This window comes from Struthio camelus, chromosome 2 (genome assembly GCF_040807025.1).
Source record: "Struthio camelus isolate bStrCam1 chromosome 2, bStrCam1.hap1, whole genome shotgun sequence".
Classification (NCBI taxonomy): Eukaryota; Metazoa; Chordata; class Aves; order Struthioniformes; family Struthionidae; genus Struthio; species Struthio camelus.
Genome location: NC_090943.1, coordinates 120566991 through 120592429, shown reverse-complemented (window position 1 = coordinate 120592429; position 25439 = coordinate 120566991). Strand labels below are relative to the sequence as shown.

General features: G+C 36.8%; 1 protein-coding gene across 4 annotated transcripts in view; it reads right to left on the bottom strand.

Moving 5' to 3' along the window:
* Positions 1-25439, bottom strand: part of MIB1 (MIB E3 ubiquitin protein ligase 1) — an 82991-nt gene that overhangs the window by 18590 nt on the left and 38962 nt on the right. For 3 of the 4 annotated variants that reach the window (XM_068932323.1, XM_068932324.1, XM_068932326.1), the window contains exons 13-15: positions 8099-8231; positions 7628-7714; positions 4561-4722 (exon numbers count right to left, since the gene is read on the bottom strand). In XM_068932323.1, coding sequence (XP_068788424.1) covers positions 4561-4722; positions 7628-7714; positions 8099-8231 — 382 coding nt within the window. The remainder of the gene's footprint in view (positions 1-4560; positions 4723-7627; positions 7715-8098; positions 8232-25439) is intronic. The other variant, XM_068932325.1, reaches the window with a different exon arrangement.

Here is a 25439-nt window from a genome sequence, read left to right as displayed (position 1 = left end):
TTGGCGGGATTTAAACCCACGCCCCGTCCTCCTGCCCTAATGATCATGCAGTGCTCCCTCACCCTTTTACAGATATTGCTGTAGAAAAGAACACAAGACTCTCAGCTCCAGCTAGAAAGACAAAGAGAGAAGGCCCAATACTCTAGCTCAGCAAGTAAAGGGCTCACCTAGACTGCAGTATTCTCAGCCCACTTCCAAAATCTTTTTTTCTGTATTAAGGATTGATTGGATAAAATGCATAAGCAAACATATTTCATACAACATAAATCTGATGGCACCACTGAAGAATCCCTCAGCAAACTATACCAGACTGTATTCAAAGGAACAACTTTGGGACAAGGAGACAACCTCAATGCCAGGAGCTTTAAGCTCTGAATTCCAGAATCATATAGGCATCAAGACTAGTAAAGAGGTGAGATTTCGTACCCATCTCTTTTCAGCCTTTCCCATGACTTGGTGTTAATTCCCCACCTGGCTGATACAAGTCTTTCTATGCTCCTCTCAGTTTGTGCAGTCTGTCCCTGCAGCTGGTCTCCTAAAAGCCGAGTGTCAAGTATCACCCCTAAAAACGAAGGCCCTTTCAGCTACATTAACCACTTCGCATTTAAAGAAGTAGAAATAGCATGCTATTTTAGCAGCATACAGGATAAATAAAACACCAGATATCAGTCACTACAATCCTAAAGATCACGCATCTTTGAGTGAACTATTAAGAAAACAGTTTTCAAAACCTATCTAGTTATCTCTGAGCACAGCTGAGATTTAATTTAGCTAAAAAACAGGTATGCTGGATACCACCAGCCACAGCAGCGCAATGCCCAGCAAAAACTAACTTCCTCTGGCACTGGCAGAGTAGACATTCTTTGAAGGCATACCTACATCAAACAATATGATTTAGTCCTTTCTTCATTACTGGGACATGAGTTCTCTAACTATCCATGCTTACTCCTCACGGGCTTTGAGTTGTTTCAGAATGAAACTATTAGTTTCTCCAAGAGGGAAAAATTAAACAAAGCTAACAAGATAATTTCCTTCACTCAGTATAGATATGCACTATGCCAAGATTGGCTCCTCCACCTGGAACAATCATCAGCATTATGCAAGACAACCTAGAGTCCTAAAACGCTACCACATGCTGCAGGGTTTAAAAACACGACGGAGATATTGCAGAGTATGACACTTCTCTGGTAGACTGCAACACAGCTCTTTCATTTCAAACATGCAGAATGAAAAAAACCACACACAAAAACAAACGTTATGTCTTAGGGTCCAGTACGGCTGCAGTCAGTCTGCCCTGGAGGGTGCTAGCCCTAAGATGCATTACCATCAGTCTGCCAGTCTACATCAAATCACCTGTGGGGAAGAAATCTCTTCCTGGTGTCATCCACAAAGACAGTATAGATATAGTCTAAGTAATTATAACTACTGAGTCACCTCAGAAACTGTAAACACCTATGTGACTTCCATTAGAGTTTCTTTAGTTTAAAGTAGGATTTAGGCAGGGGGATCATTTTGTATCTGAAAAGTGTTTTGAGGGTCTAAAAGATGCCTATATTAAAATAAAGAGACTGAGGAATTAAATATTTAGTGAGCATAAAAAGTGCCCCAGCTTGAGAAACACTACATCCATAACAAGGGAACCATATGGCTTTTTTGTGGTGGTGGGAATTATACTTCAGAAAAGCTTTCCTCCTAACTGTACAATTGTCTTACTGAAAATGCTAATGAAAACATTTGTGCTGGGAAAAAAAGATTCAAAATCATTTAAAGAAATGCAGTGTTCTCTTCGCAGCTCTTGAAAATAACACAAAAATATTTTTCAGAATGATATCTACAATATGTAGAGTTTTGTGTACTATCCAAGTTGTTTACTACACGCATCTTAAAACAGTCCACCATATCAAATACAGCAACTGAACAAAACTGACAAAAACAGTGTTAGTTATTGCACTAGCTTAGTATCAACACTCAGAAGGAATTACTAAAATAAATACTAATATCTTTATTCTGCATAATTCTGCCTATGAAATAGTGCCCAATACCAGTTAAAAGTATGTTTCACACTTTGAGCCATGCTCAAAGCAAAAAGGAACAAATGGCGAACTTTCAGTGAAATTGCTGTTGAGCATTACACAGCTTGCCGACCAACTTCAAACGTGAAAGACATTTAAAATCCTTGAAGTCTAATTTTTGTTCTTTTGCAGTTTATTCAATTGCAAAATTCAATTATTTTGTTGAGGTATTATACTACAAAGAGGCACCCCTGGGGTGCTTAGCAGACGGATATCTTAAAGACAGTTGTCCACAGTTAATTAAAATTTAGCAGAGCAAATACTCAGCACTAAAATACCTAAAGATTTAAATATCAGATTTGCTCTCAGGCTATAGAAATCTGACAGCTTTTCCCAATTTTTAAAGGAATTAATAACAATTACTCAAAAATTCAAAAAACACAGATTCTATCTACTTGACAGTCATCATATTCACCAAAAGAAAGCTTTACTGTTTCCCAGGCTAAGCTATTCATCCATTATTATTATTTACCCTACTTATCTGCTATTATCCATCTCCTGTATTTGCAACACTATACAAGAAAAATTGTAAATGTGTCCTTGGGTACCTTTAAAGCTCTAGATAGCTGAGCTACGCAGCAGCATTTAGCGGCCCAATTGTCTCTTTAAGACTTCGGATCAAAAGCGGCTTACTATTAAAACAGTTTACTGGTAAAATCTAGTTTTTAGCAGAACAGAACATTTGTTTTTTTTTCTTGCACTACAACTTATCATTTTATATTAGCTTTAAGTACAAATATCATTCTCGTTTATTTTTTTCCACAAATCTACATTTTCAAGATAGTCCAACATGCTGATGATTTGAGAGTCTTCAGGTAAGTATTAGCCAGATTTGACATTTGGAAATTGTTTTCATCTTATTTTGCTGCCACATGAAATCAGAACAAACAAGTTTTAGTATTTTGTATGAAAGCACAAATCTCCTTCCCACCACTTAATCCTCCTAAACATTGGTTGGCTATGTTTAGCTGCAGAGAAGGTTTTTGCAAAGTGGGGAACAAAACATTAGTAGTTTGATCAAACTAAAATAGTAGCTACCGGTTGATCACCATTTTTTAAACCCTAGACCACTTTTCTGTTTTCAGACATACAACTTTTGCAGGGATTTTTTTGTTTTTTGTTGTGGCTGTTCTTTTTTAGTTTTATTAAAATCTAAACTAAAAGTGTAAATTTTTGTCAAGAACACAGCTCAAATGAAACCAGGAGCAACCAGAATGTAAAAATAAAAATCTAATTTTTAAAGCATAAAACCTCAAAAATTAAAATTTAAAAAGGTGGTAGAGAAAAACACTTCTTGCATTAAGAAAAACCTGAAACAATTCCTCCAGTTTCATTTCGGATGCCATCAGTGGTAAGATGGACAACTGAAAAACATATTTTGAAATGCTGAACCCGAGAAGGAGTACTCATGTCCTGTTCATTAGTTTCAAAACTAAATACATGCACACAAATTATTTTGGCCACCTCTCACAGAGTCCATTTCAGATCATGGAAACACAACTGAGCTTTAACTGCTTTCCTTCCTCCCACTCAAAAGTGCACAAGCATTTTCTTATATATACATCAATTAGCATTGAAACAAGGTTTAAAGTATTAGTCCAGTGTATTTCAGTGAAATTAAGTGTCCATTTTAAAAAATGTACTTGTACAGTGGATTTACAGTTTTGAACAAAGGCTTTTTACTAAATTTTTTTTTGAATGAAATGGAAAAATTGTCACCAATACTAAAAATCAGAAAAAGTATTATGGCACTGGTTACTAATGATTCAGCAAGTCTAACCCACTGTTACACTGCATGATTAATAGATATAGAAAAAAAGTGATGCTTACCTTCCTCAATCCCACTTTTTCCTGAATTTTATTTCTTTTTCCTATAAGCAAATCTATAAACTTCACCTTTGCATACAATATTCATATACTTTTTCTTTTCTTTTTTTTTTTTTTAAATATAATACTTTGACCTTTATTACTTGGAATTTCTTTGACTATCCTTACAATTTCTGAAATGAGCTCCGTCAGAAAGTATGTAACAAGATGCAAAGATTAAGAGTGCTTAGTTTTAACATAAGAAGCTTTTAGAAGGTTACAGAAACAGCTAACTGTTTAAAGCTACAAATAAAGACATGCAAGATGTTGAACCTTAGAAAACATAAATTTAGCCTTATCCTGTACTGTATTACTGCTTATTTCTCTTTCCAAAAGCTGCTTTTGATTTTTTGGCAGCCATACATATTCTCAATGAAAAACTCTGCAGAAATATTTTTAACTAAATAATCTGTATTTTTCTTTAACAAACTCAATGAGTAAATTTGAAAAGTCACATACAACAATTTAATTTTTGCATGCATTACCTCCTGACGTGGAATGTGAAAATAACCTTAGGCTGCCAAAAAACAGTTCAACAGTACAGAAATTAGATGAACTAGACTAATAGAGACAGATGTACGGGAGGGGGAAAAAAAGGAATAAATAAATGCATTTTATTTACTGTGTTCTTTGAAGGCTCCCAAGCAGTATCTACCTTGCCCACATCTTGCATGTCTTGGAGTTGGCGGAGCTGCGACAGTGTGTGGTGTCTCAGGGCTTCATGCAGGGGAGTGTCCCCATCTTTATCCTGAATATCCAGTTTAGCACCTGCACGGACTAAGAGCTGAAAGAAAGAGAATCGAACTTAAATCTCAAGAAAAAAAAAGAAAAAAAAAACAAACCACCGAACAACCCCACCCCATACCAGGTTTATTCTATAGTTTAAGTCTATAGTTTAGGAAGTCCTAAAAGATCCAAAAGGGTTACTCTTTTACCTTGTTACTATTCAGAATTCAGTTTATTTGAATTTAAATGCCAGACTTCAAGCTCAGCCTTTAACTGAGGCACTTCTCTCGTTCAAATGTCAGTTTTATTTCAGCACAGGCCTAATGTTTTGCTGTACTCTGAGGGAGAGCTACTCTCTAAGAGAGAGATGCTATTTTAGAGGAGTTTTTCTGTTGTTCAAAATCTGTATCTCTTACAAGATAATCTTACAAACAATGCAATATTACAGAAATATGTTAGAAAAGGAACAAAGCAGGTGACACAGATATGTACGTTTCCTGCTATTATGTTTCAAAGACCCCACAAAACACCACTTTTCATATCATGCTAAAGTTTACAACTTGATTTACAGTATCCTCACATCGGCAAAACAGTTAAGTGTACTTAAGTCTATTCCTGTTCAGGAGAAGACACTAACACCACTAATGTATGTACCAAGTCACATGAGACAATAGCAAGTATAAGGCCACACAGGCCCTCCAGTGTGGACTGCGTTTGCACACAGCCCTCCTATACTTTAATAGGCACCTTTCTTAAATGTGCTGCTAAACGAAACAAATAAACACTCGCTGATAAATAAGTCCCCTTTAAAAAAAAAAAAAAAAAGCTGTCACCATTGCTATTCAGAAACCTGTAGATGACAGCTGATGTTTTGACATTTTAGTTAGAAACTTTTGTTACTCTGCAGAATTCTGAGTAGTGGTAGAGACAAAAAGCATACCCTAGAAATAAGAAGACATGAAAGGCAATCTCCTTCTTCAGAACTAGCAAGTTTGCAAGGATCTTGGACTCTCAGAGTCAAGGATTCTCAGTCTCTCTAGAAGAGACTAGAAGGAAAAAAGACTTACCTGGACCCAAAAGGAATTCAGAGCTCATACTTCAAGTAAATACCTGCCTGTTACTGATTGCTGCTGACCATTTCCCCAACCCTTCCTTCCAAAAGTGAAGTCAAAAACAAACACACACAAACACACAGCTCAGAGTCGTAACAGTCTCCCCTGGACTCCATACTCCCTCTAACTGGATTTATTCTGACCCCAGTCTGTCTTTCTCATATTCAAAGGCAGTACCTGCTACTAGCCAGTTGTTGCTTAATTGTTTCTCCTGGAAATGGTAACATGTAATGACAATTTCTCTATTGTTATTATGGGTTTCTAGTCAATTCCTCTGAAGAAAATCTGTAAGAGAACTCTTCTAAGAGTAACCTGGAATCCTTGGCTGTCATGGAAGTTCAATGGCAATTCAAAGCCTTTGCAGAAGTTTAAAAATAAATAAATAAATAAATAAATAAATAAATAAATAAATAAAAAGTCGCCCTTTGTCATGGCACCAGAGCTTTTTAAAAGAACCCTGCTACCTTTGACCACTATTTTATAAATGCCCGACGGTATAACCCAACCCTGGAAGGTACCCAGTAGGAATTAATTTTGAAATATAGGAGCCAACATGTTCTTTGCATGGCTGCATGAGTTATTTTCAGACTTCTTAAAGTTAATCCAACTGTGAAGTATGGATACTCTAGAGGGTCATTCACTTAAACATTCTTGGATATAAGCATGCCAATCCAATGCACATACTAGTTCTTCAACATGCCTACCTTCCTGCTCATCTGTCAAATTAGTATTGTATTCCCAGGTACCATGTCAGTTCCAAAAGGGCACACGGGCTCACCAAATATAGCTGCAGAATAGCTTGCTGAATGCAAGTGACACTGACTCTATGAAACCATTCTTCTGGTAGCAAGCAGTTCCAGATATAGGGCCATATCACATGTTTCACTGTAACGGGATCACATCCATCAGCTCATGGATTTGGAGAAAACTTATGGCAAAATAACGCTAAACAGAACCACAGACATAGGTCTATGCAAGACACAGTCCCTTGTATGCCTGAATAAGAGGCAGCTTTTAATACAGGATGACTCTTACTCTAGAAAGGAAATAAAAATATTTAACAGTGGGCCAAGTCAGGCTCAAGCATTCACTCCTAGGGGACACTTCCTACAGCAGTGGGTGTTCTCTCCGAGTCTCATCAGCTCACACTAGCAACCCAAACAGTAAACCACATAGGTCTCGTGCAGACAGCACACGCAGGCCACAATGGGCCAAACGTGCCAAACCTCAGTTTCCCAGGCCACCAAAATTTTGTTAAATGAAAGCATTCAGACCTTTTCAATCATGTGAGCAAAAAATAGAAGTGGCATTACTTTCACTGGTAAGGTACTTCTTTTACTGCTTATAGCTTTTTCCTCAAGCTAAAAAGGAAAACTATGAGCTCAGAGGACTGAAAAGTAGTGAAACTTGTAAAAACAAGATGTTTAATTTAGATACAGCTTGTAAAAGCTACAAGCAATTATTCATAAAGCAAGCGAAATTAAAAATGCTATTTGAAGGTCTCATTACAGAATCCATAAGACTCTGGTAAGACAATGAATAGAGGAACACATTCTCCATTATTCAAGAAGGAGGGATGATGGAACTGACAACCACAGAGAGGAAAGCATAATGTATATATAGAAAAAACCTTCTTGGAATTTTCTTAGCATTTATCTAGCCTATTGATATTCTGTGCAAAGTTTGCAGGTTTCTGAATTGATCAAAACTAATCATACAAACATTCAAAGACTACAACAAGCTGTTACACCATTTTTTTTATTTCAGAAAAAAAATCTGTGTCTTAACAGTTACCAACAGCTTGAACAAAGCACTATTATGCATACGGTTTATTGCAAATAAGACACTCACCCTAACTATTTGTGTATGCTGTCGTTCAACGGCAAGGTGCAGAGCAGTCTGCTGGTTAACATTCTGGATATCCAGGTTAGCATTGCCCTGAAAGATATTCAAAGCATTAGACCATTAATTATCCCAGCACTTTACCAACAAGCAAGGCAGTCAGTTGGAGCACTGAATAAGATCCTAAATATGATTCCTATTTTGGAGATTTTAGAGCAGAATTTATTAACTAGTTTAATTATTCAATGTACAGATGGTGAGCTCTTGAATTCAAACAGGTAACAAGTTGTTCAGTCCCTCTGCACCATTAGGCCATTGTAATGGCATCAAAGGCAAGCTTGACCTTTAGCGCTTACCACATGGCCTTCACTGCTCCACTGCTTCTGCACTGTGATTGCGGGCTTCAAGAAGCAAATTATATTCACATCAGATGGTTAATCAAAGCACGACATTTAAATCCTCCCGATAAGAGAGCCCTACCTGATGCACCAAAAGTTCAGCCACTTCCACGTGATTATTCAGGGCTGCCAGATGCAAGGCAGTATAACCATCATCTTTTTTCTCATCAACAATCCATGGTCGTGGCAACTTGGACAGCAACACACGCATTGCACTGAAACAAATACACAGAAATGGCAGAAAAGCACATACAAAATTATTTGTTGAATGATGACCAGGCAATAGCAGAAGCAGTAATAATTCTCAGAACTACAAAGAAGTGACAAAAATTACATTAGCATCTTCTCAAAAAGTGCAAGTGGGATAAAAATTAAACTAACAGTTCCACAGCATAATAATTTCACAGGCGGTTCCTTCGCAACCACTGCACTCCAAAAACAAAGACTTAGGGGATCAAGTTTTTCAGAGGAAGTGTTATTTAGCAGTAATAATTAAGTTAAAGAAATATTCACACAATTTCTGAAACAGAATAGACATAAGTACTTCTCTCTGGAAACCTTAACAGCATCCTTTACTTAATTATTCAATAGGCAAGTTCCACTACAGTAGATGCCTTTGGTAATAAGGGCTAAGACTTTCCATTTCTAAGATAAAACGGAGGTAAGACTTCTTATATGTTTAAAAAAAAAAAAAAAATAGCTGAAACCGAAAATCTCTTGGTGGAATACAGAATTGTAACAAATGGTAGCCGCGTTTAACATACCATGAAAATGTGCAATATTCCACTCCACTTCTGTATGTCCTACCAAGCAGCCTACCAGAGGAAGGGGACTTATAGCAATAAAGTAGACTAAAATCCATGAAGTCCAAAGAACTCACTGTTACTAAGGGTTTTAAGAATACTTATGACACTAGATAAATGAATCAGAGAATCTTGTATTCTCTCAGAATGACACTTCTTTCTAGATCACCTGTCCTCACACAGATTTCAGAACGGGTCAGTAAGCAAACTTAATTCCATGATTGTCTTATCTTGGTAAATGGCACATGCAGCTCCTTTAAGACAAGTCCTCAGAGACAAACATAAAACCCAGGAACTGCTATAATCTTGTGCCAAGAAACCTCTTACACCATCTGATCTTTCCCTTCTGTTGAAGCAACCTTCAAGGAGAGTCAAATCTTAAAATCCAAGTAATACTAGCTATAGCAAGTAGAACAACTGAGTCACAGACTGCCTTGCAAAGCAGATACTATAACTGAATTAAATAATTCTTCATTAACCACCAACATTCAGAACTTGGGACCTAAGCAAGCCTCAGAAATATCTTTACAAAATGAACCTCTGGACATTTAAAAATATCAGCAGACAGTAATAAGCCAATTGCACTGTCAAGTAATAACTTGGCTCCTAATTCTTTCCAATAATTTGTTCTCTTGATTATTCATTGCGTACATGCTAGTCATTCCTGTGCTCTCTTTTAGAGTAAGCCAACTAATTTCCTATAAAACCAACTCCATGCATGGTTCTGGAGATAGTTCACTGCAATAAGCTGTTCCAAAAAGGAGAAAGTAAGATTGTGCGCTCCTTCCTATGTAATACTTGTGCACTATCCAAGCAGACTAAAGTCTTAAGCATCCCTTCATGTTCTCCTGCTGCTGCTCAGAGCACACAATACAAAACTGCAGCTTCACGCTCTTAATGCGCCATCCTGGCAGTCGCAGTATAACCCTCACATTTTTCCCCCCTATTCAGAGTGTCCAAAGTCAACTCAAATTAGTAACTGCATCTGTGCCACAGGGTCGCACAGGGCCCAGCCTAGACCCATGCGCAGCTGCTAGGTAATGTGCACCCTGCCAGTCTCTTCTGCAGGAGGTTAGTCCTCCACAGAGTGGATGCAATCACTTGGCCTGCAACAGAAACATTTTGCAGTGTATGTTTTATCACAGTCTTTTTAAGACTTAATCACAGCTTACTTAAGGTAAGGAAATAAAATAAAAATAAACCTTTTCCAATCTGGTATGATTCTTTGTTTTCCTGGCAGGACTAAGCTTCTCAGTTCCTCCCTGTCCAAATCACTCGTAACACAGCAAAATAAGATGACACTTAACAGATTGTACTTTGTTCACTGTGAACTATAGCTCAGCTTCTCTTCATGGCACCTTCTATAATCCTGTCACATGCTGGGAAAAAGATTGAAATATTAGAAAAAACTACAACACTAATTCTTTGAGAGATTCATTTACGCAGTTGCAGTTTCCAAAATTGAGAAGGATATAATTTAGCAAAATAGAGATCACCAAAGCTTTATGAAATCTAGCAAAGTAAAGGAGTATTACCAGGCGAGTTTGTCATTCATTTTGTAAAAAACGCTGTATTTTCAAACCTAGGATACAAATATCTGCCTCTGGTTAGAAACTTCACCACTGTTTCTAGCCATAACACAGCCAGAGAGGGAGCAAAGTCTGGGGCACTGCGGTTCGCACCCTATCTGGACTACACCAACACAACGTACCTGGGCACACCACGACCAGCTCTTTAGAAGACTGAACTGATGCAGAGCACACCTCAGGAGCGCACCACACCAGAAGCACAACTAACTGGTCCGGCACTTTCTGTACTGACTTCCCACAGACTATCAAGCCACAGGCAAGTTCTTCATCTTCAGCCACCAGGCTCAGCACTTCAAAAGACCACCTAAAGCTTTAATACATCTACTGTGGTTCCACATCCTAGTCACAACAGAAGTTTTCTTTCAGGAATAAAACCATTTTTTCTTCACAGGAAAATGATTTATCAGAGGACAATAAGATTATGGAACTCTCTCTCACAAACTAAACATCATCAAAAAATGCATACATTAGATCGTGCCTAGATTATACAACGTACACGTTGCTCTTTCTTCAAAACTGTAAAACGCTATACAGCATACATCTTTCCTTCTTGGAGGGAGAGGATATAAGGGAACACAAACAGCCGATGAGAGTTGTCAGTCATGCTGGTAAAAAAAAAAAAAATTCCCTTAATTACAGAAGAGACAGTGACTAAAGTACCCTGCTCATATCCATATCCAAGTTTTATGTGAACTCAGCTCATCCATATAAATTAGCCTCACATACGGTATAAGTTAAAGAGAAAAAATGCCCAGAATTATTTCTGATTAATATCCAAGAAAGTCTTTGAAATGTGCTTAAATGAATAGATACTCTCCCTTTTTTTTAAAGCACTAAAATCAAAAAGCATAACAAACATTACCTCGGGGGGGGGGGGGGAAGTGTTACAGATTACAGATTTACTTTAAAAAAAAAATGCACCAAGGAGAGACTACGCTTTAGAAACATTACTGTTGCCAATTTATGAACACCTCTGTTCTACAGAAGAACTTGGTAATTTGTATGCTTACAAACACATTCACATTGCAAATATCCTAATATTCGCAAGAGCATTAGCCTTATCAACTCCTCTTTCAAACCTTTTCCTATTTAGTTTGCTGTGAAACATCTGTAGGATTTTCATCTGAATCTCAACTGCAAAATATTCAAGGGCTAAGACTATATCTTACTTTTATGCCTGGAACATTTTGAATGCTTTTAAAATGCAGACTAAATTGGCTCTACTGAAAAGTGTAGCATCTAACTTCTATACATCACAGATATTTACCTCACTTTTCATAGTGAAGCCTCAAAAGGACAGTAACTACTTCTCAGTTCCTTCTGTCTAAGCAAGTTGAGAAATGTCATTTCTCTCTTTCAGGCTGCACTAAGTTACCGGACAGCAGGATGGAAGGGGGATTTTAGGACACGACACCTTAAAAATCATACAAGATTTTAATACGCTATAAATGGAAAATTCTTCTATGATGCTCAGTGGCTGCATCCTCCTTCCCCTTAGCTGAAAGGGGGTTTCTCTCAAAGCACAAGATCCTGTTCCCCCACTTTGCAGGCTTCCCTTCTACTGCTAGTCTATTTTGCAGGATTTTCTACGGCTGCTGCCAAAATTTTCACAATTTAGTTAAGTGCCTAGCACTCAGAACAGTACTCCCTGAAAGAGGCAGGCATTTTTTCAAAAAACAGAGTCTTATCAGTGAATCAATGTTACAAACCATACCAATTACACAGTAATTGCTGGATCACAATTCCATACTTAAAAGTCTTAATGAAAAAGACAAGTTATACTACTCCATTTTCCAGGAACACAGCACTGACGGTCATGAAAACTTTCCTTCATCTTGTATATCTTAAAACAGAACACCGACTATTTTCATCACAATTATATTAAAAAGACTAAGAAATCAGCAAATCTAATAGGAACCACGAGCATGAAATCGGCTGAATAAAACTCCTTAAATTGGTCTTCAGTTTATTCAGCTGGTACAGATTACATGGCTAATCTAGTAGCTTCAAAGATTATTGATAAAATGCTTAAAAGCCTTATTAAAACACTGAATTTATGTCATCCCTATACTATTTACATTTAAGAATCATTGTTATAGCACTACTGAGCTAAAAAATTTGTAACATATAAGCTTTGGCATTTATTCCGAAATATTTACAGATTAGCATGAAGCTGATAAAGACTTGAAGCATTTTTTGGTTGGATGATATTTCGCATGTTCTTCAGCCTGCAGTTTTCTAGATGGGATAAGAGAAGAAAAACTTCAGTGAATATTAATCTGTCTGTAAAGCTCTGAAGGAGGTGAGGAAACTAGTTACCTTACACAGAAGCTAAACACCTCCGTGAAAAAGGTGAAGAGAAAGTAGATGTGTGGATAGGGAGCAGAAGTCGAGGCATTTGTTACTTTCTCAGGCCCAGCTATTTGGGGTGACTTACAAAACCCATCATAATTCACATTTTCTCTGAAGGGGCTATATTCTGGCCTGGACAATCTCCCAGTGACACATTAGTCCAGGCTTTATTAGTTACAAGTGATTTGATGCTAGGAGCAGCCATTTTCATCGTATCACATTTAATTTGAGATGTAGAAGAATGACAGTAAACTGCAAGTGCTGATATTCATAATTTAAATTGGTCATGCTACACAAGTGATTTTTCTTTTTTTAATTCATGTTTTTAGAACCATGACTTTGCATGTATATGACAAGTTTAAATCATGCATAATACCAGAATGTGGATTAAACAGCATGAATTTTTTATTTGCAGGATAAAATACACCACGGCTCTGAACAATACGTTAACTCTTTTAGAGCAGTTGTTTCAACACTGAACAGTTACCAACATGAGACAAAAAAATGTCATGACTAACAATTTTAACATATGGTATATTATGCATCATCAACCTACATATAAAATCTGTTTCCTCCTGCAATATTTTACTTACAGAATTTTTACTGAATCTTATCAGCGGTACCTGAGAAAGCTGCATACAATAACGGATTTATCTCAAAAATCAACAACGTAAAGTAGTCTACAACAGCCCAGGTGTACAGAACAGATTCCAGATTTCACATTAAGTACTATTACCCTGTTTAAAATAACAAAGCACAGAAAAAAAAACGAGAGAGAAGTTTTTCTGCTACCAACTACAAGGTAACTACAGCATGACTTAAATGAGGAAGGACTTTTTTTGTGGGGGGGGGGGGAAGGAACAGCTGCTTAGGTAAAAAAAAATAACTAGAGAGAGAATTTCACAGGCACTTTAAACTCACTTAACTTCAATTGCTGCTGAAAGACATGGTCCCACTTTTCCCTGCATTTCCAATTCCTGCATTGTGCTGGCTCCGTCAGATACGTGACTGTCTAGTGAGTCAAAAAACCTGCCAAACTTTTCATTTTGGCAAGTTCAGTTTCAGACAGATCAATGAGATAATCCAATTGGTCCTGTGACTTCCTGTCCACTCGAAGTGATAGGAATAAAGAAGTGATGAAGCTAGAGCTGGAAGGAAAGCAGACTGCCCGTTTCAGAAGCAGTGTTAGATCTGCATAAACAGATCAGAAAACCAAATCTTTAGGGGTTGTAATGATCAGTGCACTTGCTACTATATGCTTCTCTGCTCCCCGGTCATTCTTCTCCCTAGTGTCAGCTTTATTTATGGTTTCATAATATAAGATATTTTACAGCAATCCTCGCTTGAAGTATTACCCACCCCATACCTTCCTGTTAGCTCAATCCCACCTCTGCACAACTAAAGTGGTATTTCCTAGTATATCCTCAAACACTGGAATCAGATTAAGCAACTGATCAGATTTAAAAACACAGTTTCATTGCAAAGTTTTTTTTAAGGGTTATATAGCATGATATGCAGTTGTTTGACTACCAACTCTACTCAAAAAAAAAAAATCACCGCACAAAGCAGCTGAATAAAAATAGTCTCTTTTTGATGGCTTTATTTCTCACATAGAATAGTACTCCGATCCTGCTCACTGTGAAGCCAAATGAATATTTGTACCAACGTAGCGCAAGAGGTGACACAGGAGCAGGACACTACTATTTTTAGCAATGGTATTATCCTAAGCGCATGTCAAGTTACAACTTTAAGCCAGATCAGTTCCCTGATCTGGTTCACAACATGCTTGCTGTGCAGCACAGACAGTTGCGTGGGAAGAACCAAGACGGAAACATCCCCAAGGAACAAGCAACAAAGAATACCGGGATAACTCAAGACTGGCATTACCGAGTACTCTGTATTAAACCCTAATTTCATGATACTTCACATCTGATGGAGCACTCAGCACAAGTTTTTAGGAAGTAGGCTGCTTCATTCTTTTTGTTTCTCAGTATTTTTCAACTACCTCTGGGCAGTTGAAAAATTGTTTGCAGTATACATGATGGAAGCTGCTGAAGGAAGAACGAGGGAAACAAATTTACCTACAATTCACAAAAACATTTTATCTAGCTTAGAAATAATATAACAATTTTGTTTTCAGTGTACGATTGTGAAATTGAAGAAAGGGAAACAAAAATGACGTGTGACTTTTACCAGAAAGCTAAGCTGCAACAGAAGCTTTGGAATAAGTAGAGGACAAAACCAACCCCAAAAGAGGAGGAAGCAAGAAAACAATGAACTCAAGATACTGGTCTGCTCAGAACTTTGCGATTCACTCTTTACCTTGTATTACTGAACTTTTACTACACTAATAACTATTAATTATACCATAATACTTTGAGATGAGATGACATTTTCATTTCAGAAGTCTGCTTAATTTTTAGATGAAGAAACTTTCCCATATTTTCACTATTCTTCTTGTTGCTCCTGAGCAAAGCATGCAAAGATTTTTGTCTGGAAACGCACAGAAAGTTTTGAAATATTCAGGGTCATGACCTTCTACTGTATTTAAGTGGCTAAATTTCAGTTATTTCATGCTCTTCTGAAGAAAGCATTGCATATGATCCCTACGAACATGAGAAATCTCTTCTTCATATTTTGAATGTGTAACTATTGGCTTCATTATTAGCCAGTTTTACACATATGAAAGTCAGACTAACAGACTGAGTTATTCAGCTGGAGAATTTTTTCTTTTCTCCTAAACATTTCATTTTCTTCTGGAATAGCAGCACCTAGCTTAAATTGCATTTATTTTTTCAGAAGTAATTTTAAAGCTAAGCATTGTAAACAAAATACTATAGGATTCTATTAATTTACTGATTAAAGCAAAGATATCTGTTTTTCAAATAATTTGCAACTTGATTTGAATATGGAAACGTGGGAGCACAAATCAGTAGAAAGTTATTTATGAAATAACATTTTCCACTTAAAACTAGCTGTACAACAAGGCCACCTAGGCCTCAGACTAAAAAGCCTGTTATTACTCACGGCATTTTTCACTGATCAAGAAAGTAGGTTACACAATCTGCTCTGGCAGTGAAGGGTATTTATTATTCTATATCTGCCTAAAGTCATGGTCTTGCTACTAAGCAGGGCTTTTTTCTTTTCGTCTCCCACCACCACCTTCTCTTTTGTGTGTGTGTGTGTGTGTGTGTGTGTGTGTGTGTGTGTGTGTGTGTGTGTGTGTGTGTGTGTGTGTGTGCGCGTGTGTGGCTCCGCAGCGTTTCTAAGTATAGTGACAACCTCATCAGGCTTTACTAGTAGCAGCGCAAGCTCAGTGAAAATCTGGGAAATATAAGTGGAAACATGAGAGACCGCTTTATTTGGCAGTGCTAAAAAAATATCAGGACAAATGGCTAAACAGTGCTGGAACTGCAGGACGAGCAATCAATAGGCAGAGCGCGAGATAGAGGCTCCCTCTGCTTCTCGATCGACAATCGACAGCTGAGAGACTATTTTTTGCAATGGTTGACTAAATATGGTCAGGGAAGAGAGAGGCACAAGAGAGCCTGTTTGCCTGGGAGTGCATGTTTCAAATGCTTAGCTGCCTATAAAGCTGTAACAGTTTTGCTGGTGCCCTCTGAGTGGGAAATACCGTTAGTCTCTTCTATAGGGTGCATGTGGGAGCCCTGACCTCGCTAACAGACTTGACCTCTGAAGATGGAAAGTACCTTCACCACAGACCTGCCTACAGTTAAGCCTGGAAACATAACCTCAAGCAAGAAAAGATGCAGTGCAATATCTAAGGAACTAGAAGAAACCAATATTTGCCGGGGGAGGGGGGAGATGATTGCTTTTTTTTTTTTTTTTTTTTGGAAGCGACTCCAACTTTTGGGGGTTTGGTTTTGGTTCTTTTTTTCTTTTTTTTTTTTTTGGTTTCGTTTGGTTTTTTGCCTGTGATTACTTTCATCTGGCAGTGGGCTAAGTTCACCTACCCTTGGCTTCCCAGCATTTATCCTTGGACTCTTAATTCTCAGTCCAGCAGACATAAGGTATAATTTCTATACAACATCATCCATATTTTAGCATTCCAAGAAAGGCAGCAGGTGCCAACGAGGCACCGGTCTTCATGCTTTTTTTCTTTGAAGTTTCAGCTATTTAAGGTGGTGAGGTACTGTAATGCACCGACATTCCCCCCACCCCCTTGCTTCCCCTTCCCCTGTAACGAAGAGCTGATTCAGCGAATAGAGTGAAAGAGCACTCAGGATGAGATGGCTGCTGCTGATGTGTCTCTAGGTCATTACCTCTCTTCCAACTGCAAACGCTGCATGACACTAAGCTTACAGGTAACAGAACGCCAGGGGACCTGCGTTATTCTGCACGCTTAAAGGATGCCTATGACTTTCTGCATGTGTAGCTTATTTACTAGAATGTTCTCTTTTTTCATTGTTATATTAATCCCGCTGCTCTGGCAACAGCTTAATTTTGAGTGTGTTAAAGTATCAAGCATTTGTAGTGTAAAGAGCAGGCTGAAAGACAACAACATTAGTCCAAATTTCAAATAGCAAAAACCCCAACTTATCTGACAGGCAGATTTTGGTTGCTATTGTTTTGAAGATAAACTAATTCAAATATTGCAATGCCATTAACTGCTTAGTAAACAGTGATTGCTAATTTCAGTGAAATACATTCTTATCTTCCTGTGCAAATCACAACTAAAAAAATATCAAAAAAACTAACAAACAGCATGGTAGCGCAATGCTGAGTTCTAAAAGAGGTCTAACCAAAATTGTCGAGGTGCTTTATCCCAGATGTACATGAAAACAGCCTAGTTAAAAACCTAGAATGTGTATGCTGTAATTCTAATGCTGCATTGCTGTTTCTCCTTGTAGTACTGTGCTAGCTCCTGCTACACTCTGATTTGCTCTCTATCAGCTGCACCAGGTTTTTGTCACGGGCTGCAGAAATTCTTACTTCCTCTGCTCTCGTCTTTCCTTAGGACTACTACAGTTACTAATTGTTAAGCTTATTTCAAATTTACCTTCTAATGCTATAAAGACAAATTTCACTCTTTAACCCAAATCATCTCCCAAAATACAAATTAAGCAACCATACGCTATACACGACAGCCCTACTGAAGTCAAAACCTTACCGCACACCAAATGTTTAACTATCATTACAAACCAAGGCACAAAACAGAATGTGAAGAAATAGGGTTAATTTTTTTTTTTTTTAGTTTTTTGTTTTTTTTTTTTTAAAGTTTTCATAAACCTTGCAAGTACGGACAAGATTTTGACTGAAGCAGGTGAGTGCCACTTAAAAAAATGAAATAAAACTACTTGTACAAGTGTTGAATAGATATTAGCTTTTACATGTGACCTTCGGCCTAACAATCCAAATCCTGTCACAGCAGTTGGGGGTTGTTCTCTTAATTCAATGTCATCATCGTGTTTTCAATAAGCAGGATCAGTGTGTACAATTATTTTTTTTTAAGCCACTGCAAACTGCAGTAGAACTAGGTACAGAGCTGCCAAAGAGCTGGCAGAATACTCTATGGCATTCATAAAGCAAGGAGATGGGATTGGGGAGGGTAAGAAAGTAAGTTTATAACCACCGTATTAGATGAGTCTGTACTTCCCTTTAGGATACTAGATGCAAACTGCACACCAGCATGGAAATCTGCTAGAAGACCTCAAAGGAAACTGAAGTTCTCACAGTGGAATACAACTACCAATTCCAGGAAAATACTTTGCAAAGCTACCAATGACTCAACTCTCCATTCAGAAGTGATCACTCGGAACGAACAGCAAGAGGCTACAAAAACCTGGATAAGCGCTTCTAACATCCACGCCATCACAGAACAATGAACTGTAACTGACTTTAAGCTGTTCTGCAGGTAAATTGCATTGTAAAGTTCAGTCGCCATCATAAGTTTATTTTCTACAGTCAATTAATCATAACATTATTCTTCTAAAGAAATGTCAGAATGAATTTTACTTAACAAAAACGATGAAAAGGAGCAAAATACTTTTCTGGTTCAGCTGACAGATAGTTGAGCAACTCTATGTATACCTGCTCAGAGTACATACTTCTTTATGTACCCATATGAACATACAATGCTATGGAATGTAAAGAAGTATGTATTTTTGGCAGGCATGGAACAACCAGTAAGAGGAAACTAAACAGCTGTTGGAAGAAACAGGTTTCCCTCTTGTTTGAATGACATTCATGTGACAAGTCAACTTGCTAAGGGTCAGCTGGTATTGCCAAAATAACACATACTTATTACTAACAAATCATGAAACATTAAATTCTACAAAAGCGGTTAGAAAAAGTTGGTCATGGATTATAAACAGAACACTGGTTGTAAACAAATAACTCAAAATAAAGTAGGAAATGAACAGTTACTAAAACACATTAAGATCTTTGCACAGCTGCAAAATTTATTATCAGCACTCCTCATTTCATGGAGCCTAAACAAATCTTAAAAGTCTGATTAAATTCAACATTAAAAACAAGTTGTTATTTTATTAACCAAAGCAAATTCTGTGTACTTAAGATGGTAGTTCTTAAATTTACATCTACCATAGAATCCTTAGCCTACAAGTGGCAACCCAGACATGAGTAGAAACAGCTAATAAATTAAGTCTTTGATTTAGAGAAGAGAAAAAAAAAAGATAGACAAAATAATTGAGTATGACACCAATCACAATTTCATATATTAAACTTAAGTTAGAACTTTCTCCTAATCAACACTTATTATGCTCACTGAGCTCTTCGATACAAACTGCAGCGTCAGGTTTATGCACAGATAGTGACAATACAGAGATTTCTAGGCCACAGTTGCTAGTCAGCATCAGCAGATTAAAGCCACTGACAGATTCCCAAATGAAAACACAAGTGATAAATACTACTTAGAAGGCAAGTTATCTTAAATTCTGTTATCACGTAAACTGAATTTAAATTCCCATTTATGAAAACGGGCCATGCACATATGATTATACAACATCCACAAAATTTAAGAATTACACAAGAAATAACAGAGAGAGAAATAAATCCTACAACAGTTTCAAGTTCTAAGAGCAATGTTAATTAAAATATACCAGCACATTCAGTCCCTGCTCAAAATCAAATTCAAGAATAAGGAGGGGGGAAAAAAAAAAAAAAAAAAAGCAGCTCTCCCTGCCTCATCAATCCAGCCATTCATATGCATGACAGCAGCTTTCTAAAAGCAGTTATTATATATATGATATGTTCATGATACGTGGGCACATTTGGGCCAGATTAAAGATTCCAACTCCATCCCTGTGCTTATTAAAACGTCGGTTGGGGGGGGAGGGGGAAGGAAGGCTATGTCCCATTTTTACGTGGAGAATCTTATTTTAAACACCCACATAAGTCTCAAATAGCGAATATTATAAGCAGCCAGTTATTTTTATTACCTGAAACCACAGAATACCAAATATACAACAAGGAGCATTACATTAGAACCATTTTCTGAGGCAAAAAGTTAACATTTGTTTGAAAGCTGTTTCTCTTATGAGTAGATATTTTGGCATGAAGACTATGGAATCTTAACATCTCAACTGAAAGCTGGTTTATAGCGGGAAACAAATCAAACCATAGTAGCTCTAAGTGTACTTACGCTACTGAACTTGGTCATCCTCGCAGGATTTGTTTGGTATTACCAACAGAGATTAATTTACAGAGGTTAACTGCTAAGCATCTACTTATTTTACTGAAGAGTTCTTGCACACCACCAATTGATTACTCCAGCAGTATATAATTAGATCAACTTTTTAACAGCTTAAGCTTATTTTGAAAGGTTTTTGGTAACAAGTTATTATGTTGTGTTCTTTCTTATCTTTTTTGTACAACATTGTAATGCTACTCTGAAACAAAATGACAGGTCTGAGTGATACAAAAGTTAAAATTATATATTGACATTGCTTCCTGCTAGTTCATTTCAGCATATATCTAAGAATACATACTCAGTCACTCTAAAATGTCACATCCATCACTTAGATCAGCTGTTCAATTTTAACTCAGCACACGTTGAACTTTGGGCATCTGCTGACACAGTTGTAACTCAAACATTTCAACTGTGTGACTGACAGGGATAACAGATGCTGACATTATCAAATGCTACACAGCTTTTTTCCATGGCCGTTTTTTGTCCCGATATGGCCAGTACATGCAACTGTATTGCCATCCAAAAGCACACTTGAGCAGCTGTATCTGTAAAACAGTTCCTGTATAGCTGGTAAAAATAGAAACTAATTTTATAGCCATCTTTAACACTTAAGTCCAAGTGACACACCTGCTATGTTTCTATTAGGATACATGATGTTGGGAATATATTTACATAAATCTTCTCACCAGCCTCAGACTACACAACAAACAGATGCAGACTATACTTGACACATTCATTATCAGTAAACAGCTTGAACAAATGTTGTCACCTCTTTCCCACTGCACTCAAAGCTCAGGGAGAACTCATCTTGCAATATATATTATTTAACCAAATTATGCAAACATGATTATAAGTAGAGTAAACGTATTAAAAAGCTTTTAACTTGAATCAGACACAACCCTCTCTTAAAAAAAAAAAAAAAGTATTTGTCTTTTATCTTGCATTTACGTTTTCACATATGCCACCAAGAGGACGGGGCGGGGAACTTCTCCTGCTGTTATATAATCGTTCCTAAAAAGTTAATGCTAACCAGAGATATAGTGAGGGAATTGAAAGCACTTGACATTTATGCTTGTGCTAACCAACTACAGCATTAAAGCAGCTGCAAAAGGTAACCTGCCAAAAAAATGGGAGGCAGGGGGAGGGGAGGGGAGAAAGGAATAAAACTTTCCTTTTCCAGTAAAGTTTAATAAAAGAGGCAAAGAACCTTTACAAATTAGTAGAACTTGTAAGAATACAGTTTGTCGTCACTATGCCACAATTCTGTTACTGCAGACAGAAAAAAAGTTGAAACTGTAACTCGATTTCTTGATTTGAGACTCATCCAAAGAGCCTCAAGGAAAGAACAAAGCGGTACACGGTACAAGACTTTCTGGTATACAGCTTTCCATTTTGCCATCTCCAAATTAATGAGACAAGTTAAATATGCATGGACTAGAAACAAAACGCGTAACTCTTATCAGAAGAAAGTCACAGGTTCTTTGTAAATGGTTTGTGTACGGTACAGAAACTTAGTGTTTTGTTGAATTATAACCTTCCTGCACTCCAATGCTTTGCTAAAGCTGGTAAAATGGAACCAAATCACCTCTTCAATGGATTTGGTCCCCTTCAACCAGCTGTAGCTATGCATTGATCACTACAAGACTGCTCATATTTTCAATACCGGACATTATGTCTGTTAAGAGTTGTTACGCACTCCTCTTTGCAGTTGAGTTAAATTATTGCAGACAGCTGAAGAATGAAGGTAACAAAAGGCCTAGCAATTTCTGTATTCCAAAATTTCAAGGTTGTATTTCTAATTAAACAGCTACTGCTATTTAATATTCTGTCTCCATTCAGTAAAACCTGATCTCATAACACTTATGAGAAGACAGGCAAACATTCAAATAAACACATTTTCCAATGATTTACTGTCTCCTGTTTTTTCCCCCCCTCAACTCTGTTGCCCTTTATAACAGAACTCCAAAACAAACAAAACATCCACAACCCTGACTTAAAAGAAATAAACACAAACAGTATTTGCAATGTACTTTCCCATTGGGCAGATCTAATTTATGGGCACCTCTCTACTTTTTCTCCCCTTCCCTTTTTTATTATTATTATTTTCTAATATTTTGCAAAAGGGAGGGAACTCCACAGGGTAGAAACTGTACTTGTCATCTACATGCTGGGTGTATTATTTACTATTTAAAGATGATACATTTGTCTACAGGCTAATTTGCTACCTAATTATAGGCCTGCTCATAGAGGTTATATTCCTTCTCCAATTCCATTTGAGCAAAAGTCTGCTTTTAAGGCATTTTCTGAACATAATATTTTAATGAAGTTTTACGATCATGCTTTTTTACACTTAGCTTCAACTGAACTTCAAGCTATACTTACTGCCAGAAGTACAAACGTGAAGGCAGAGATCACTTTTACCATTTTAGAAAATAATTTTACAACTCCTCCGTTACCTCACAACCTGCCTTGGTGAGGACCTCCATGACCACATAGCACAAAAGAAATCCTGACAGTCTCCTTCACGCTGAGTACATTAGAGAATGCCCCTCTCTCGAAAAGATTGCTACAGACAAAAATTCCCCTGCCAACCAGTTCAAACCATCAGCAAAACTAACAACAAAGACAGATCTACTAAATAGCAGATCTGCTAAACAACATGACAATCACAGGAAATCACAATTCCATTTTAAAACATGATCTCCTATTTGCTAGTTTATAAACACGTATAAAACCTGCATCTTACCTCAATATTTTCTTTTTGATTTAAAGTGTAACAGAATTTATTATTTTGAAGAACTGGTAGTACAGATTTTGAACGTAAGGTCAGTTCGAAAAGTAGGACATATTTAAGATGTTAACCACAGTGTGAATAAAGTTCTGTTCACAATATACAATGCAAATCTCAAGTCAATTGTGGCAACAGATATAAAAATGCGCTTACACTTCACAGCCACGTCTTCAGGCCAAAAATCTGAAGTCACAGGTATCTGAGTAAATTAAACTTTATCAAAAACTGGCAATGTGGGAAATATATGACCAATCTGCACAATGCTCTCAAATTTTACTCTTTGCTCTGTTCTGTCTGAAAAGTCTTATTAATGCAGAAGGGACAAAGTTTGCCAAGCTTTGAGGTTCATACTACCATGAAAAAGTCCAAAACAAATACACTTTTAAGTAATAAGACTGACTCAGCTAAAAATCATTAACAAGAAACCACCTGTTAAATAAAATTGCAACTTCACCACATTTCATTATAAATTTGTTTCTTTTCAGCTCTTACGCCCCATGCACAAATTCAAGCCTACCTACAGCATAAACCGATTAAATTCCATTGTAGATTCAACATTATTATACTAGCATTAAAAAAAAAAGTTCTGTTTCTGTATCAATTTAAAAGGTATAAACAGAGGAAAGTTATTGAAAGGAGGAAAGAGTACACTAATAGGATGTTCCCAAAACACACTGTACTTCTTTAAGACGTTGCCAAACTGTCATGGAACATCAAATGCAAATAAAAAAGTTAAGCTACTTAAAATAATTTGCTATCTTTCTTTTAATATTTACCTATGGTATCCAAGAGTTTAAAAGTTAGATTATATTTTAATCTGAAAAAAGTTTCAAGTGTTCTCTTCAGCACTTTGTGTGCGTGCATTTTTTTTCTGGGAGGCCTATCTTCCTACTGTTAGCAAAGGTCAGAACTCATTAAGAAGCAGAGTATAGGTTTTCCACTAAAAATGAAAACAATTTTGAACACTCATTTGATATCAGCTGTAAAAAACTCTACAGAAATCTAGTTCATTATTGTGTTATATAAGCACGTAGCAAACACTTATCTTATTCTCAGTAATTAAGAGTCGTCGTCTTTTTTTGGATGTGGACTTTATCAATTTTACTCATATATACTAATATATTATTTATAACAATATATGTATAAATATAAATAATATATGTATAAATATATATTATATTTATAAATGACCTTACAGGGGATTTGTGCCGTGTACATCAGACACCATAGCTTGAAACCACAACGAAACTCTGACTAATGAAAAGATAGGCACTTAGCTAAGCTTTCCAGCAGAATATATTACACTCTGTTTGTGACCCAGATCAGCTATAAGCTACAGCTTACAGAGTTATTTTTAGAAGTTTTAAATAATTTGTGCTCCAGGCATTTAAGAGATCAGTAACACCTATTGTACTATCGCAGATGTAGAAAGACAAAGCGACAAATCTAAAAACTCTGGTTTAATTCAGAAAGAGGCCAACGGTAGAACAATAAATTAACAGAACGACAAAACAACTGACCACCACTGGAAGTCTGAAAGAAAATAAAATACACTTTCCAAAGGAAATAAACGATTACAGTGCTCTGACTTGAGGGAAAGGGCAGGGGAGACTTTTTATGAATTTTTCATTTTTATTTCCATTCATTTCTTCCCAGGCTGATGCGTAAAATATCTAACTTCATGAACAAATAAAACTGTCTATTCTATGAAGAAGAAAAGATTCTCTCTTTTTACATGTTTTATAAGTCGTCAACAGAGTTGCAGCCAAAAAAACACGTATCTAACAGACACTACCGAAAACAGATGTATAAGAGGAACCTACAGAAGATTCAAATCACTAATACTGGGAATATTATCCTATTTTTCCAGTACAAACTTATGTTAAAAAAAAAAAAAAAAAAGAGGATTCTGGGAAAAAAATTGTAGTATGCATCACATTTGGTAGCTGACAACTGTCAAACTGACTCAGTTTGGATCCCTCCATCAAGGTAAAAGCCTGTAGTCTCTAAAATGTTCACCTACAGAAAAAACTTCAGTATATCTATGAAGAGATTTTTTTCATGCACTTTCCTTGCATCTCATACTGCTATCATGACAATACAGACCATAACTATCACAAAAGCCTAAGAAAAGCAATGCACAATAAAAAAATCTAACAAAAAAATACTCAATCTAGCTAACTGGAGACAGAAAATAGTAATCCTAGCTACTGCTG